This window comes from Ziziphus jujuba, chromosome 9 (assembly GCF_031755915.1).
Source record: "Ziziphus jujuba cultivar Dongzao chromosome 9, ASM3175591v1".
Lineage (NCBI taxonomy): Eukaryota > Viridiplantae > Streptophyta > Magnoliopsida > Rosales > Rhamnaceae > Ziziphus > Ziziphus jujuba.
The window spans coordinates 13321549-13339956 of NC_083387.1; the positions used below are offsets into that span (position 1 = coordinate 13321549).

At 36.9% G+C, this 18408-nt stretch overlaps 2 protein-coding genes across 2 annotated transcripts; both read left to right on the forward strand.

The window, feature by feature from the left end:
- Positions 1–858: 858 nt before the first annotated feature.
- On the forward strand, positions 859–5951 carry LOC107415813 (pentatricopeptide repeat-containing protein At5g02860). Its single transcript, XM_016024212.4, has 2 exons — positions 859–3735; positions 4482–5951. Exon 1 carries the CDS (start codon positions 969–971, stop codon positions 3450–3452), a length of 2484 nt encoding a protein of 827 aa, XP_015879698.1. The 5' UTR covers positions 859–968; the 3' UTR covers positions 3453–3735; positions 4482–5951.
- On the forward strand, positions 5810–7312 carry LOC107415767 ((S)-8-oxocitronellyl enol synthase ISY1). Its single transcript, XM_016024156.4, has 2 exons — positions 5810–5951; positions 6036–7312. The coding sequence occupies exons 1-2, from the start codon at positions 5913–5915 to the stop codon at positions 7164–7166; spliced, it is 1170 nt and encodes a 389-aa protein (XP_015879642.3). The 5' UTR covers positions 5810–5912; the 3' UTR covers positions 7167–7312.
- Positions 7313–18408: the final 11096 nt, after the last annotated feature.

Below are 18408 nucleotides of genomic sequence, written 5' to 3' on the forward strand. Positions count from 1 at the left end.
TTATATTATAATTTTGTTTGCAAAAAATATCATTTCATCGTTCAAATTATATAATTACTAGTAAACAGGGTTTATGTTATAAGTTGACTAATATAAAGGTTTTTTTTTTTTTTACAACAAATTTAAGATGTTCTTTTCAGAAAAAAAAAAGAAAGATGTTAAGGAAAATATATGCAATTATTAGAAATTAAAAGATACATATAAACTACAGAAGATATTTGTATAATTTCCCCAGTTATTTTAATGATTAAGTTGATTTAAATATTGTTTGTTACAGTGCTACCATCTGCAGTAGGAAATCAAATATATTTGTGAGATTTTGGAATTCCCACTACCAACATGCAGGAAAAAACCACAAAAACATAGAAAATCAATAGTGTTATTGGTTTTGTTTGCCGTTGAATTATATTAATAATAGTTGCATTTTAATTTTGAATTTTTTTTGACACTTTAATATTTAAGTTTTTTTTTTTTTTTAAACAAACTTTTTAAACTATTTTTAGTAGCTCTGAACTTCCAATATATTTAAACAACAAAAATTACAAACTCATTAATAAAAAAAATTACAAAAACACCAGACATCCCTATAGCTATAAGATCCCATATTTATTGCACCAAATACATTACACATTTTTAATTATTAATAAAAAATAAAAAAAGTCAAAAATAATTTAAGAAACAAAATGATAAAAAAAGCAGGTATTATAGTGCAATTATGGAAGATAGCTAGTAACCCTGAATTGTTAAAGGAAAAAAAAAAAAAGAAAAAATTTGAAGAAATACTATGAATTATAAACTCTGTCGCTTTGTCCCCCAGTACCATGCAACAAATATCCTCTTCTTTCCCAACCCAAAAATATAATTAAAAATAAAAAAGAAAAGAAAATCTCCGTCCTGTAGGTCTCATATCCTATCACTGACCCAAAACACAAAAATCCTCTCTCTCTCTCTCTCTCTCTCTCTGTGCAATGGCAGAGAAATTGGCTCTTCCTCTGCTTCTCCCAAACCCTCCATCACCCTCCAAACCCCTCTTCCCAAGCCACCAACGCAACCCCACCACCACCACCATACCCTCTTCATCACCACCCATTGCCCCTCTTCTTCACGACTTTCTTCTTCACGAACACTCCAATTCCAATCCCAATTCCAAAACCCCACCACAACCACACAAGCTCCATATCCCAGCTCCCATTCCCAGGACCCGCACCCGTATCGGCAAGTCGCGTGATCCCAACCGTGGCAAGCCTTGGTCCAACCACCGTCTATCTGCTAAAGGTCAGCAAATTCTCAATTCCTTAATCGACTCTAAATTCGTTTCTTCAAACTTAGATCAACTTCTGCTTCAGTTATATGATACCCATAAAGATGTGGTTGGTTCTGGAATCGAGTCTCTGTCTTTGGATATACTAGGTATAATTAAGGGTTTAGGGTTTTACAAGAAATGTGACTTGGCATTGAGTGTGTTCGAGTGGGTACGGAACCGTGATGATTGTGAATCGATTCTAGATGGTTCTGTTGTTGCTGTGCTTATCAGCATGCTAGGTAAAGAAGGCCGGGTTTCGGCTGCGGCTTCTTTGTTTCACAATCTTCACAAAAATGGTTTTGAGCTTGATGTTTATGCTTATACTTCTTTGATAACTGCTTGTGCTGGTAATGGGAGATACAGAGACGCTATGTCGGTTTTTAACAAAATGGAGGAAGAAGGGTGTAAGCCTACTTTGATAACTTACAATGTGATATTGAATGTTTATGGAAAGATGGGTATGCCTTGGAATAAGATTATGGCTCGTGTTGAGGGTATGAAGAATGCTGGGATTGCCCCTGATTCGTATACTTATAATACTCTTATAAGTTGTTGTCGGCGCGGGTCTTTGTATGGTGAAGCCGCCGAGGTTTTCAAGGAGATGAAGTTAGCTGGGTTTGCACCTGATAAAGTTACTTATAATGCGTTATTAGATGTTTATGGGAAGTCCAGGCGACCAAAGGAGGCGATGGAGGTACTGAAAGAGATGGAGATAAATGGGTTTTCTCCTAGCATTGTGACTTACAATTCTTTGATATCGGCATATGCTAGAGATGGTTTATTGGAAGAAGCAATGGAATTGAAAACCCAGATGGTGGAAAAAGGGATTGAGCCTGATGTTTTTACCTTCACCACCCTTTTTTCTGGATTTGAGAAGGCTGGGAAGGATGAGTCAGCAATGAAGGTTTTCGAGGAGATGAGAAGTGCATGCTGCAAACCAAATATCTGTACGTTCAATGCTTTAATTAAGATGCATGGCAATCGGGGAAAATTTACAGAAATGATGAAAGTATTTGAAGAGATCAATGCATGTAAATGTGCCCCTGATATCGTCACTTGGAACACACTTTTGGCAGTATTTGGCCAAAATGGGATGGACTCAGAAGTGTCAGGAGTTTTCAAGGAGATGAAGAGGGCAGGATTTGTGCCAGAGCGAGACACTTTCAACACCCTTATCAGTGCGTATAGCCGGTGTGGTTCCTTTGACCAAGCCATGGCAGTTTATAAGAGGATGCTAGAAGCTGGTGTCACCCCTGACCTTTCCACTTATAATGCTGTTTTGGCAGCGTTGGCTCGGGGAGGGCTATGGGAACACTCTGAGAAAATACTTTCTGAAATGAAGGATGGTCGATGTAAACCCAATGAGCTTACATATTCTTCTCTGCTTCATGCTTATGCCAATGGAAAACAGATTGAGCGAATGTGTGTTCTTGCTGAAGAAATATACACTGGTGAGATTGAACCCCATGCTGTTCTTTTGAAGACTCTTATTCTTGTTTGTAGCAAAAGTGACCTTCTAATGGAAACAGAACGTGCTTTCTTGGAATTGAGGAGAAAAGGGTTTTCTCCTGACATAACTGCTCTGAATGCTATGCTTGCAATATATGGAAGGAGGCAGATGGTTGCCAAAACTAATGAGATTCTTAACTTCATGAATGAGAGTGGGTTCACTCCTAGCTTGACGACTTACAATAGTTTGATGTATATGTACAGTCGCTCTGAAGATTTTGAGAGATCAGAAAGAATTTTAAGGGAGATCCTGGAAAAGGGAATGAAGCCTGATATTATTTCTTATAATACTGTTATGTATGCATACTGTAGAAATGGTCGGATGAGAGAAGCTTCTCGGATACTCTCAGAAATGAGGGATTCAGGGATTGTTCCAGATGCAATAACTTATAATACATTCGTTGCGAGTTATGCAGGTGACTCAATGTTTGTGGAAGCTGTCGATGTGGTTCGATACATGATCAAGCATGGCTGTAGACCAAACCAAAACACCTACAATTCTATTGTGGATTGGTATTGTAAGCTCAGTCGACGGGATGAGGCAAATATGTTTGTTAATAACCTTCGCAATCTTGATCCCCATATTCCTAAGGAGGAGGAAGGCAGATTATTAGAACGTATAAGAAACAAATGGTCATAGTCGATTTTCCTTTATCAGTGGGATTGCCGGTTTATTGGCATACTTTTTCTGCAGAACACTTGTATGCATTGTCCTAGTTCCTCCTTTTAATGCCCATGTTATATATCGTGTGGGCATGGCGATGAGGAGAGATAGAACATTGTACATGAATTTAACTCATACCGGAGACAATCTGTGACTATGTATTGAGGGTCATGAACTAAATATTTGTTCAACATACTTGGCTCGCAGTTCTTGCATGGATCAAGATGAGACATGAGGACCCAAGTTGAGAAATTTCAAGGTATGTAAAATTACCTTGGTATCAAGTAGACAGAGCCAACAAGTGCATTCACATTGTAATGTTTTGGGCTTCTATGTGATGGCTGTTTATTTGTCTCACGATATCTGATAACTGTAAATTATAAAAACTTTTTGAATGACTGGTACTTATCAGCTAAAGCCTGTCTGTTCCTTTTTTGGGTCAATTGACTCTGTCATTTTATGTTTTCTTTATTCTTCAACCATATCTAAGGCAATATAATTATTGGTCTGTGTATGTTTGCAAGTTGAACTAAGTGAAGGGTGGCTTCTAGTCGATTTATGATCACGTCGAAATAATATCAAATCAAGTCTGGACTTTGCGTCAAGGAAATAGCATGAGGGCAAGTTATCTTAGAACACTGCAATTGAATGGGATCTAAAAGGAATTGGTACGCTATGAATTATGAGAGAGACGTGTTGAAGCACTTCAAAAAATTGAGTAAAGAAAAACTACTTAAACTATTACATAGGATCAGATTACAATATTGCGAATGCCTTTATATTGACCAAAAGACTAAGATAACATATATTCTTCTATTCAGCATGTAGTTAAATTTGGTCTCTCTTTTTTTCTTTTTGTTTTTTACATTTTTTTTTTTTTGGGGGGTGAATTTTACTCTCTATTCTTTTTGCTATAAAGTTGGTCTCTGAAATACGTGTTAATTAAGGTTACTTTTTGGACTGATATAATCTGGTAACTGGCTGTTCTTTTGCTATTTATGTTAGGTAACACGCAACAGTGCCAGGGACTGCATTCCTCTTAGTGCTAAGAGAGACATGGTAGACCTGAAAACTCCAGCAGAGCCTTTAAATTTTGGAAAATGAATGTCTAACCGACTTACTTTCTTCTTGAACCATCTTCAGTAACATGGTCAATTTGTCCTACTGGACATAAAACACCAAAAATAACAAAAAATGCACAATAGGATTTGAGATTGTAAAAACTAATATATCTGGTTTTGTACTTATCCTTGTTTAAGTGATAGATAAGGATTCTCTTATGGCTTCCACGATAGCATTGCCATGCATTGATCTTCATCCTCTGCCTACAACCTGGTCTTCTTCATTGACAAAATGAAACGGATAAAATCCACCAATTTATATGTACACGCAACATGGTTTTCAGCCCTTGCGTGTCGTAAGGGTGGCCGAAGCAATTACTTCATGGATTTATTATTATTATTAAATCCTTGTGCTGCTAACTTTGTTTTTTCTTTAATCGGTCATACGTATTCCTTTACTTGTTCGAGGATGTCCATTTTATTTGTCAATCAACAACGTATTCTATCCTAAAATGTTTGCTCTCGACCAAAAAAAGAAATATAAATGAAATGTTCTTTGCTCTTTTTTTTTTTTTTTTGTTTTTTTGTTTTTTTGTTTTTTTGTTTTTTGGGTTTAATATTATGTAATTTGAAGCGGAAGACTTCCATTTTAAAATCTATTAAGGATAACGTTGATCCTAAATTGAAATTTCTAATTATTGCTATATGTGCAATGAACATAATTTATTGAATCAAGATGTGGACCTGTATATGTGGATGATATGCTAGACATTTTCTTGGACCGTATTTCAAACCTTTACGTAAACAAAATAATCGAAGCATATATGAGAACCATTTTTACAGTCATTATGTTCTATTACTTTCGCTTACAATGCAAATTTTTTGTGCCAAGTAATATAAAACACTTTTTAACTTTTGCACGCATGAACGAAGTGGTTAATATTTGGTTGGGTTGGGTTGGGGGGGGGGGAGAATTGTCAGACAATTTGACGGAGAATTTATTCTCATTACAAATCAGTTTACCAAATCTATAAGAAATAAGGTTCTGTTTTGTTCAAATATAAATAGTTGTAATTTCCAAAATAGGGAAAAACCATCTCTACCGATATCACTAAATTTTGAGTGGAAAGCAGCCCAAGTAGTTGTGCTTATAAATACAGAAAATGAAAAACTCTCCACAACTCTTTAAATTTCAAAATACCCAACACAAAAATCAAAAACAGAAAAAAAACAGTCTCTAAAAACTCCCAAACCACCTCCTCCTCTGTTTCTCCGAATCTCTGTTCTGTGTTCTTCTCTGTTTCTCTAATATTTCACATAATTAATCATCAAAAAAGAAAGAAAATTAACCCAAAAAAAAAAAGAAAAAACAATAATGAGCTGGTGGTGGGCAGGAGCAATAGGAGCTGCAAAGGCAAGTATTTCCAATTCCAATTTCTCCATTTTTTTAATTTTTTTTTTTTAATTTTTGGTTTGAAAAATAATCAATTGTTAGCAGAAAAAATTCGATTCCGACAATGCTCCGGCCAAGCACCACAGCGTGGCACTCGTCGTCGGCGTGACTGGTATCGTCGGCAACAGTCTCGCCGAGATTCTTCCTCTCTCCGATACACCCGGCGGACCATGGAAAGTCTACGGCGTTGCCCGCCGGCCTCGGCCTCCCTGGAACGCTGACCATCCAATCCACTACATCCAATGCGACGTGTCCGATTCCCAACAAACCAATGAAAAACTTTCCGACCTCACTGACGTAACCCACATCTTCTACGTCGCGTGGACCAGCAGACCCACCGAAGCTGAGAACAGCGACATCAATGGCAGAATGCTATTGAATGTGCTAAACACCGTCATTCCAATTGCTCCGAATCTACTTCACATTTGCTTGCAAACGGGTCGAAAACACTACATGGGTCCATTCGAATTGCTCGGAAAAATCAAACCCCATGAACCTCCATTTCACGAGGACCTTCCACGACTTAAAGTTCCGAACTTCTACTATACCCAAGAAGATATATTGCTCGCCGAGGTGAATAAGAAACAGGGCTTGACATGGTCGGTGCATAGACCCGGAGTGATATTCGGGTTCTCACCTTACAGCTTGATGAACATCGTAGTCTCTCTGTGCGCTTATGCCTCCATTTGCAAGCACCAAGGTCAGGCATTGAAGTTTCCGGGAAGTCAAGCAGCGTGGGATGGTTTCTGCGACGCTTCGGATGCTGATTTGATTGCGGAGCACGAGATTTGGGCAGCTGTGGATCCGTTTGCAAAGAACCAAGCTTTCAATTGCAGCAATGGAGATGTGTTCAAGTGGAAGCATTTGTGGGAAGTGTTGGCGGAGAAGTTTGGGTTGGAATATAGTGCAGAGTTCGATGTGAAATTGACATTGGAGGAGATGATGAAGGGTAAAGATTGGGTTTGGGATGAGATCGTGAAGGAGAAAAATCTGGTCCCGACCAAGTTGGAAGAGATTGGAGGCTGGTGGTTTGCGGATATTATTCTTGGACTAAATGAGTTGCACTTGGATAGTATGAACAAGAACAAAGAGTATGGTTTTGTTGGGTTTAGGAATTCAAAAACCAGTTTTGGTTCTTGGATTGATAAGATCAAATCCTATAGAATTGTTCTTTGATTTTGGTCACTAACGGAGTGCACGTTCTAGTATGTTGTAAATATGTTTATTTGTGCTTTTTCTCTTTTTATTTTTATTTTGTTTGGATGTGGTAATAAAGTGTCAATTAGTAAAGGTAAATAAAACAGAGGTTTTACTTTATGAAATATACCGTTAGGCCTTGTGCTTGGAGATGGGCCAAGCATGGTGGTTGGCACATGGAATGCATGGGCCTCATGTGTGCCTGAGCTTGTGGCACACAATGCTGATGGAACATGACAAGTGAGCATTTGAGATTGGCCACCAGGTGCAATATCAAGCAAACATGCATTGGCCATGTTACTTAGCTTGGCATGATGTTAGGCATGATGGAGCATAAGTTTGGCATGGCTGCGGCATTGAGGGCCATGTCAAGGGCATTATGAATCCTCGAACTTATTGATATCTGAATCTGCCAAAACAGTAAATGGCTAAATAAGCTTTTTAAGAGGATGTCTCAGTGGTGCATGTTGGGCATGGCATAAGTTGACTCCCAGCATGCTTGGGACACAACATAGGCTTGTCCTAATGTGCCAATGTGTGTGGGAACTATGTTTTGTGGCTATTAACTTCCTCCATTGGTGTGCTTCGACCTAAGGAAAAAAGTTACACAAGTGAAACTATTATATTTTAAAATTTTTTCATGATATATTTTTTGGTCTTTAGGTTTTCAAATGCAGATGGTTTTAGATTTAGACTTGGATAGAGATCTATTACAGATCTGAGTTACTAAGTTGCTGAAAAAGAAAAATCTTATGGTTGTCGACAAGAACCTCCATGATCACCAGTTGAGAAGAACCAAGCCCTCGTAGCTAAGAAGTGTTATATCTTGGGTCTGTTTAGTGTGAATGATTTTGGGCTTTTATTTTATTTTGGGCTTTCAATTATTTGAATATCCCTTACGTTTTGATGATTGAGAAAATAATGGTTTTTGAATTATATAAAATAATATTTTTGAAAAGGGTTGAGAGTTTTAAGGAAACACAACTTTGTGTTGAGAGTTTTTAGCTTTCACGTTCTTTTTCAGAGTTCTGGTTAGTTGGAAAAGGGTTTTGCAAAGAAAAATAGTTTTTGAGATACAATATGAAAAACCAGAAAAAGAAAATACATTAACTATGGTAAAGTGAAGGTACACTGATAGTTCGAAGAGAAAAGCTTCAGAGGTGATGTATCTGATAGCTTTTGTGTCTGTTGTATCCTAGGAGATGACCGCATTGGTCAGTAGAAATTGTCTTAACTAGACTGTGGTACCACACAGGCCTCGGTCAAGTTTCATCAAGAGCACATCACCATTAATAAGCACATATCAAGAAGAAGCCCTTATTATGACATCGTCAGGAAGAACTACAAATCGCCAACCGATTAGAAGAAAATGTTCGGAGTTTTAGAGCTAAAAAATAGGCTTAAAAACTTTATAAGAGAAGGAGGAGTTGATGCGACAGCAACATTCTTACGTCTTTTTTCTTTTTCATAATCATGCTAGTTCAAGGCATTAAAGGAATAATGTTCATGGGATAAAGAATGATGATGGTGGCTTGGAGGTGAGGCCTTTAAAAAATTTTGTTGATTATTTCTCTACTCTTTTCCCTATTGTGGGTTCGATTTTGGATGACGAGATTTTCTTTGGTTCATGGTCATTTTATTGAAGCCACGAATGTGAATTTTGTAAACTGTCTATTAAGGAAGAAATTAGATAGAGTATTTTCCAAATGAATCCTTCTAAAGCTTTTGATAATGATGGTATTCTGACTTTGTTCTTTTAAAGATATTGGTTTATTGTGGGAGCGGATTTAATTGAAGCTTGTCCAAATGTCCTAAATCACAATAATGGTGTTGGGGTAATTAATCAAACATTAATTGTCTTAGTTCAAAGGTCAAGGATCAAGTGAGAGTTTCTAAAATTTAGATACAATCAATTTGTGTAATATGTGGTTTATGAAATTATTGGAAAAGCCATTATGAATCCTAAAAGGGAGTACTACTTATATTACTCAAGTGAGCAAAATGCTTTTATCTCAAGTCGCCATGTCAGGATCCGTCCAGAATTCCTTCCCCGGAACCCTAGACAGCCCTGATCCCAGGGAAACCCTACCGGACCCTCCAAAGGAAAATCCGACAGAGCCTCCCCTAAGGGATTTACTTACCACAAACTACAAACTGATTCCACAAATTCCGGCACTTCTCAAAGCAACAACAGTCCAGTGCATAAATAAAACAGAAGTATTCCAATAGTATACAGAGCTTTAAGAAGTGCTAAACAACAGAAATACAACAAGGCTGAAAAGAAATAATACACTGAAATGAAAGAGTACGAAGAAACTTCTCGAAACACAACAGCAGCGGAAAACTTGGTTCGCTCCGAAAGAACGTCTACCACCACTTGCACCTAAGGGAACGGAATTTAAGAGTGTGAGATGCTAATCATCTCCGTGAGTAACCCGAACTACTGAACACCTTTTAATAATAATAATAAAATAATAACAATTAAGGAGTGGAACAAATACCAACAATTAACCTTTGGAAAATAATGATTTCCCTCAAAACTCTCACCAATCGCTCCGTTTGAAATGTTCCCTTTTTAAAACCTTTTCGCAAAACCCAATGTGCATACCTCCCAAAAACCAAGGGATTAAATAATTTAACAACAACAATTAAATAAATACATACCCCAAATATATAATAAAAATATAATAAATTATAATAAATAAATTTTGAACACCTTTGGGGTTTAAACCATTATTTGCAATTACACCGACAATTACACCTGACGCACCACACCATATACCGGTGATGCCCTCTGATACCCAGCGTCCCGAGCACCGACTGGCGGGAGGTTAAAGAGAGAAACCTGTAGTGGTCACTTCGGCGTCCCGACAGTACCGACTGCTAAAAACCATCACCCGGCCAAGGAGGGGGGCGGCTATGCGCAACAATAACCTTGCCTGCCCACGGTCCAATGGCAACTCACGGGTGAAGTAATAACCGTGCGCTAAACCAGATAATAACCGCGCACTACCACGTGTCCATACACCATACACCAGAACACCAATACTGTATGAGTGCGTCTAAAAATAAACATAAACAACCAACCGTACCGTTTTTCCAAAAACCACCGTGGGAAGTATACCAAAATTTCACAAAACACCATCCCACATATTTTATCCAATCACCCGGTACGAAACAGCGATAACAACAAACCACAATTTTCTCGAAATACAAAATGCAACCATAAAAATACCGCGGGCATAATTTATAAAATTTAACCAAATATTTTCATAAAATATTTAACCTAATTATGCCCGAGAAATCACATTTGAAACCACGTAAAATTTATACCGAAACATACCTTGCTCATGCATAACAAATAATTTAAATTAAACCGCATTAAAATCATAATTAAACCACACCACATGAGCATAATTAAATACTAAATTAAATACCAATTAAATTTAATTAATTGCCCAAAATAATTTTTGAAGGTGGGTCACTCACCTGGAGAGCGCAAATCAACTAAGATCCTCCTCGGGATCCACTCCACTACTCGCGCGTGCACCTAAACAACCACAGTGCACAAACCAAAAAGATTAATATTTTATTCGGGTAATTCCCAAATGGATACCCGGGGAGCGAACACCAAGCGACATCTAAGGGTTACGAGTTATATACCGAATCGAAGCTCGCGTGATGAGGATCACGGATTCGGTCTTACTTTCCGGTGATCGAACCCGACGGGGTCGGAATCTCGCCGGAAAGCTTTTCGAGTTTCGGCTCCGCAATTCTCCCAAACCGTCGCGAATTGGCGGAAACGGAAGTCGGATTTGAGTTCAGGAGGTCGAACACTGCGGACTGGAGCTGGCCGGAATTTTCGGGTACTCGCCGGAACAGTAATTTCCGGCAGGCCGCCACGTCACCGGCAACCGTTACCGGAACAGTATTTTCCGACGGTGGCCGTTTGCTGTGAAATTTTGCAGATTTGTAGATCGTGAGGAGAGCAATCCAACGAGACCGACAGTGAGCAAAACGGAGGTCGGACGGCGGAGAAATCACCGTTTGAAGATTTTCGACCCCTCGCCGGAAAACGCTCCGATCCCGGCGCGTCGGTGGTCCGATGGCCGTGATTTTTGGTGGGTAGGCCGGACTTGAGGAGAGGATCAAGGCTGTCAGGCGCGTGTGGCTGGAAAATGGCCGGAACAGTGCCGATTCGCGGTGGCCGGCGGTGGAGGGGAAAAATCGCCGCCAAACTTCGGACGTCCGATCCGGGCGCGTCCGGCGGCCGTTCACCGTGAAACTTGGAGGTTTTGCCGGAAATGAGGTGGGCAAGCTTTCTGTCCGGCGCGTGTACAGTAACTCGGCCGGAACAGTGGCAAAATCCGGTGGCCGGCGGTGGCTCTCTCTCTCTCTTTCTCTCTCCTCTCTCTCTTTCTCTCTCTTCTCTCTCTTTCTCTCTCTTCCCCGAGAGTTTTTCAAAATTAAAACCCTGCGTGACACTGTTCATGCCACGTGGACCACTCAGAAGCTGACACGTGGCATTTCACTGTTCACGACCCAAAAAAAATATTAAAATAATACGGTATCCGGTAAACTTCAAACGTCCATAACTTTTTAACCGGATGTCCGTTTTGAGCGTGCCGCTAGTCTGTGAACTCGTATCGACGAGCACTTCACAACCATGCATGAGTCAAAGCTCAATTCCCCATAAACAAAAAGTCAACTCCAGCACCCCTTGGACAGTTTGGACCGCAACTTGTTTCGTCCATAACTTTCAAACCGTAGCTCCGTTTTCGACGTGCTACCAGTCTACGAACTCGTGGCATCGTACACTTCGCCACGGTACCCTAGTCATCTCGAAATTCCCACCGAGTCAAAAAGTCAACTTTTGACCCCTTCAGTCAACGGTCAACGGTCAACGTGCACGGATTCCGGTGCGATTCGGGACGGGGTGTTACACGCCAGATCATTGATAATATAATGGTTGCATTTGAGATGATGCACACTATAGGTGCTTAGAGGAATGATTGATCAATTGTCTTCTAACTCTTAAATTGGACATAAGTAAAGCTTATGATCTTATTGTTTGGTGTTTTCTTGATTGCATGATGAGAGAAATGGGGTTTGATATTCGGTAGATTAATCTGGTTATTAGATGCATTTATTTCATGAATTGCTTATTCAATATTGATTTATGAAGGTTTTCATTGTCTAATTATTAAGCCTCAGTGTGATCTACACCAAAGCGACCTATTATCACCTTATTTATTTCCTTGATTTTGGTCACTAACATGAGCAAGTTCTAGCATATTGAAAAATTTTTAGTTTTGCTTCTTTCTCTATTTTTTTTTCTTTTTTATTGGCTGTGGTAATAGAGTGTCAATTAGCATGGCAAATAAAACAGTGGTTTTACCATATGAAACATGTTCAATTGTTTATTTTGTTTCTAGTATTTAGTTTCTGGATTGATAAGATTAAATCCTATAGAATTGCATTTTGATTTTGGTCTATAATTAATAGGATCACTCCCAGGGCCCTTTCTGGGCATTCAAAATGGCCTTGCTTGGGGAAACCTTATTGAATTGATACTGAGAGTTCAATGGAACTTCTCCATAAATTAGATCCAACCCAATAGTATAAAAAAATAAAATAACCGTTTTTAATAGGAATTCTAAAATCATAATCATACCCATCAAGGGTTTAAATTCAAGAGCAAGAAAAATAGAAATAAACATACATGCAAGGTCAATCAACTATATTATATTAAAAGAACGCAAATGAGTATAAAGATAAATAAAATAAAATGTGTAACAGTCTAATAAGAAAGTAGAATAGAGGCAATACATAAGCAGCGGAAATGTGTTGAATGTGAAGATGCGATAATAATGTAAAATACGAAGGTGATAATGATGGAATGGTGCCTAGACATAGTATACTAGCCGTTAGCGGAGGTCTAAGGGAAACAATTAAAAAATATATATAAAACTATGAAACGAGCTCAACGAGTAAACAATTAAGGTATTATGAAAATAAATTTATTTTTAAAAATCATTTCTCTATAAACCTCACTTTCACTATTTGAAAGTTCCTCTATTTTGACAAATAGTTTTCACAAAATCTTTAATTATCCCAACATAACAATTTTATAAATCGTAGAATACGAAAAGTAAAACTAGATAAGATCCTCTACCTTGTACTAAAATAATATTTTTAAGAATTATGAATTATAGTTATTGGTAATCAAAATATACATAACCGTATACAGTAACAATAGAGTAACAACAAAATTCTTGTGTATCATATCTATTACAATAACCTATCATCTAAACACACAAACGTCCTAGTGTCTCGTTGACTACCAATGGAGGAGGAAATTGTCAATGCGATCCTTGATGTCCTAAAGGTGTCAGAAACTGGAACCTTCTATCTAACCTCAAAAAACATATGACAAGCAGACAATAGTCAATTAAGTAGCATAATCATAATCGAACGAATCCATAACTACAGTATGGTATGGTGTACAATAACCCAGTATCCAACTCATAACCCAATATATATATATATATATATGTATATATAATTTATCAAATAATTCCCATATTCATCATATCAAAATATTCTCTCAAATATCAACATACACATATAAATTAATATAGCCATATACCCAAATTTATTTATGCCAACCCATTCCTTTTAATATACCAAAATATAATAAATCAATACAATTATTTTATAGCATGAAATAAAGTATATGAATTAACTAATTCTACAAATAATAATAATAAGATAATTTATATAATTTATATAATCAAGAACATAATTCCAAAAATCATTTTAAAAAATAAAGTTCATTCATAGATCACAGATTATACCAGCTCCTCCACCAGATCATCTTCAATATCAATCCGGATGTCTAAAATAATAATAAAATATTTTTTTGGCTCAAAAAATTAAACCAAAGAATTCGATGCATACCAATGTACCAAAGTAACTTTTCTAAAATTGGACACATAACAGTTCAATTATATTGTGAGCCTTAAATACCTGATATCCAAAATTGAAAGTTTTCACTTGGAGGCCAATTCATGAAATTAAACCTCCTATTAGATCCGACTAACACCTAATTATACTAATTTAATTTTAATTTTCCAATTTGTCCAATTATTTCATAACATAATCTAAATTTATTCGAAATTAAACTAATTGATCTAAAAATGGAAAAATTATGAAACAATGTCAAAAATTTGTAAATTTTATATTGATAGAAAATCCATGAGATGAGGAATATGATGGTGTACTCACCTTGTCTAAAAAGTCACTGGTGGCCGAAAAAATTTCCCAAAGTGTTACCCAAAATTGATGTTGTTAAATCCTACAAATGGTGAGAAATATTAGAAAATGAAGGCTGAAAATGAGTTCAGAGGATCTAAAATAAAGGGGACGGTATATGGGGAGGTTTAGAATGACCGAAAAATGGCCAAACTCTGGCAAAACCCATTTGTCGCCGATACTCGCTTCGAATGGCGGATCTTAGCACGTCCAATGGCAGCAGCTAGTGGTAAGACTCTGGGGTTTTGGTGTCTAGGATGTGGCTTATCCGGGTGGCTTGCTCATGTAAGGTTCTAGCATAAAAAAACAAGTGAATTCGGCATGACATGGTTCACTGTCAAAATAGGTCGTGGGCTTGGTCAGGTCGAATTCACAGGTCTATAGGGTTTTTAAGACTTTATGGGTATTTTCTAATTATTTACTGTTAGGAATGCTTCTCAATGCATATATATAGGCTTAGGGTTCGTTAAATGATAAAACTCAGGACTGGTTTGGATACAGACACTATAACTTCTTAACACTATAACTTTCTAATCGTTAATCAGAATTAGGCATGCCACCAGTCTACGAACTCGTATCGATGAACTCTACGCTATAGTATACTGATCAAACCAAAACTATTTACCAATAAAAAGTCAAACTTAGGCCTATTTATAGTCCAACTAATCAATTACAGTCAAAACAAATAAAATTTAGATTTAAATTTTTTATTTTTAGGGCAAGTCTTCATAACTTACCCATCTTAAAAAAATTTCATCTACGAAATTCGTACCTTAGTGCTAAAAAAGATAAGGATGTTGACTCCAAATCTGATCCTCTAGCTCTCATGTTACCTCTTTTACTGCATGGTTCCTCCACATGACCTTCACCAAGAGTATGGTCTTAGTACAAAGCTTCTGATCTCTATGATCAATGATCTATATTGGCTACTCCTCATAAGATAAGTCTTCCTTTAACTGAATCTAAATCTCCAACATATGCAAGGGTTTTGGTCTATATTTGCGAAGTATAGACACATAAAAAAGATCACGAATCTGAAAGAGTTCCATTAGTAAAGTAAGTTGGTAGGCTACAAGCCTAATCCTCTTAGTGATCTTATATGGCCTAATGTACCTTGGACTCAAATTTTCTTCACTTCTCAAAATGCAATAGTTTTTTTCAAGGTGACAACTTCAAGAACACTTTATCTTCAATCTTGAACTAAAGTCCTTTAAACATCTGCATAACTCTTCTACCTATCTTGAATTGCCTTCAACCTCTCATGAATGATCCTAACTTTATCGACTGTCCATTGCACATAGTCAGGACCTCTTGGCTACCAATCTCCCGTACACTACCTCCCGAACAAGGCCCCATAAGGTGCCATACTAAGGCTCGAATGATAACTGTTGTTATAGATAAGACTCCCAGATCCCTTTGAACTGTAGTACACAAGACCTTAACATATCTTCTAAGGTCTGTATAATCCTTTCCGACTGCCCATCTGTCTGTAGTGGAAAGCAGTACTATAATGTAGCTTATTACCCAAGTTGCCTATAGACTCCCTCAAAACCTGGATGTGAACTGCATGTCCCTATCTGAGATAATAGGTATCGGAACTTCATGTAAACTCACAATCTGCTTCACATAAAGCTTGGCCAAATCCTGCAATATATAAATCTAACGAATCTACAAAAATTAAGCGGACTTCGTGAGTCGGTCAACAATCACCTAAATACCACCGTGGCTTGACTAAGTATGAGGAAGCTTGAATAAGAAGTCCATGGTGATATGTTCCCACTCGCATTCTAGAATAAGCAAAGGTTGTAAAGTCCTGAAAGTTTTTGCCTCTTTGCCTTCACCTGCTGACATACCAAACACTTGGTTATATAATTAGTAATATCCTTTTTCATCCTTCACCACCAATAATACCCACAAAGTGCGACACATCTTGATGTTGCCAGGATGCATGGCTTATGCTTAGTTATGAGCCTCATCAAGAATCTCTCTCTTTAATCCTTTATTTGAAAGAATGTAAAGTTTGGTACCCATAACCCAAACTCGATCATCTCTCATTGTGAAAGTTGCAGTCGAACCCTCTATAACCATGCCTCTCAACTTGGTGAAAAAGGGATCATGAAGTTGGACATCACAAATGCAATCAATAAGCATGGACTGAACTCAAAAACTAGTTAAAATAGTCCCTTGTAGGTCCATCTTCAACATAAATCTTAACTCTACCATCAAAGGAAGCTGCTTTGTCTACACGTATGCTAAAGAATCTGTCGCCTTTCAACCTAATGCATCGGCTACCATATTTTTCCTATCAAGATGGTAAACCACAATCCTTAAGTACCTACATCTATTTCCTTTACTTTAAGTTCAACTATTTCTATATAATAGATATTTAAGGCTTTTATCGTCGGTGTAGATCCAACATGTAGTTCCATATAAGTAATATCTCTAAGTCTTTAAAGCAAAGATCATTGTTACAAGCTCCAAGTCATGAATAAGATAGTTCAACTCATGCTTCTTTAACTGTCTAAAGTATAAGCCACTACCTTCTTATACTACATTAACACACATCCCAAGCCCTGGTGAGAACCATCACTATAAACCTCAAACCTTTCATTGCCTTCTAGTAAAATTAGAATAGGTATCGAAATCAACTTCTTCTTCGATTCTTGTAAACTCTGCTAACATTTGCCCATCTATACAAATATAACTCCTTTTTTGGTCAGATAGTGAAGTGGTCTTACTATCTTTGAGAACCACTTAATGAACCTGAGCTAATACCTCGCTAAATGCAGGAAACTCCGCACCTCAGTCACTATAGTAAGCTGCTCATAATTCAACACCGCTTCGATTTTCTAAGGATCCACATAAATGCTATTAGCTTAAATGACATGCCCAAGAAAACTCACTCTATCAAACTAAAACTCATACTTGCTAAACCTAGCATACAACTAATGCTCCTTCAAAATCTACAACAGCAACCTAAGATGCTCCTCATGCTCCTCTTTACTTTGATGTTGTCAATAAAAACTATGACAAATTGATCCAATAATGGATAAAAAAACCCTACTCATAAGATCTATGAAGGCTGTAGGAGCATTGTCAAATTGAAGAACATCACCAAGAACTCATAGTGTCCAATTAGACTAGGCGCATGTGCTTGGATAGGACTTTAATATTTACATTATAAAAATTATTTAAGTGCATTTTTCGATAAACTATCTTTTCATTTTGTGTCAACTACTTTGCTTTAATGGTAAAACTTATCTTGGAAGCAATCTACCAAGGAGTTGAATTGTTGGAAGCAATCTACTAATGATTTTAAACAAAATAATTAGAAAGGATTTTAAGCAAAATTTACAAAATGATTAAAAAATCTAACAAAATTTTCAAAAGAAATCAAAAATTAAAAAAATACCAAAGCCAACGCTTTTGACATGTAAAAGCATCGGCTTAGGTCCCCTTTTTTTAAATTTTTTTTTTTTTTTTTGTTATTCTTCACTATTGTAATTTCCATTGATGCTTGTAAAATTTTCTAATGATTTCAGACAAAATAATTATAATGTGTTTTAAACAAAAGTTACAAAATCATTAAAAAAAACAAGAACAAAAATTTAAAAAACAATAATAAAATTAAAAAAATACAAAAGCTAATGCTTTTGACATGTAAAAGCATTAGCTTAGGCCCTTTTTTTTTTTTTTCTTGTTATCCTTCACTACTGTAATTTCCATTGATGCTTGTAAAATTTTCTAATGATTTTAGACAAAATAATTACAATATATTTTAAACAAAAGTTAGAAAATAATTAAAAAAATAAAAAAATTTAAAAAACAACAATCAATTTAAAAACACCAAAGCCAACGCTTTTGACACATAAAAGCGTCGGCTTAGGCCTTTTTTTTTAAAAAAAAC

Bases quoted from the DNA above. Each gene is read 5' to 3' on its own strand.
- LOC107415813 (XM_016024212.4), top strand. From the start codon at position 969: ATGGCAGAGAAATTGGCTCTTCCTCTGCTTCTCCCAAACCCTCCATCA.
- LOC107415767 (XM_016024156.4), top strand. From the start codon at position 5,913: ATGAGCTGGTGGTGGGCAGGAGCAATAGGAGCTGCAAAG. The intron at 5,952-6,035 runs GCAAGTATTTCC...AATTGTTAGCAG, and splicing joins GAGCAATAGGAGCTGCAAAG to AAAAAATTCGATTCCGACAA.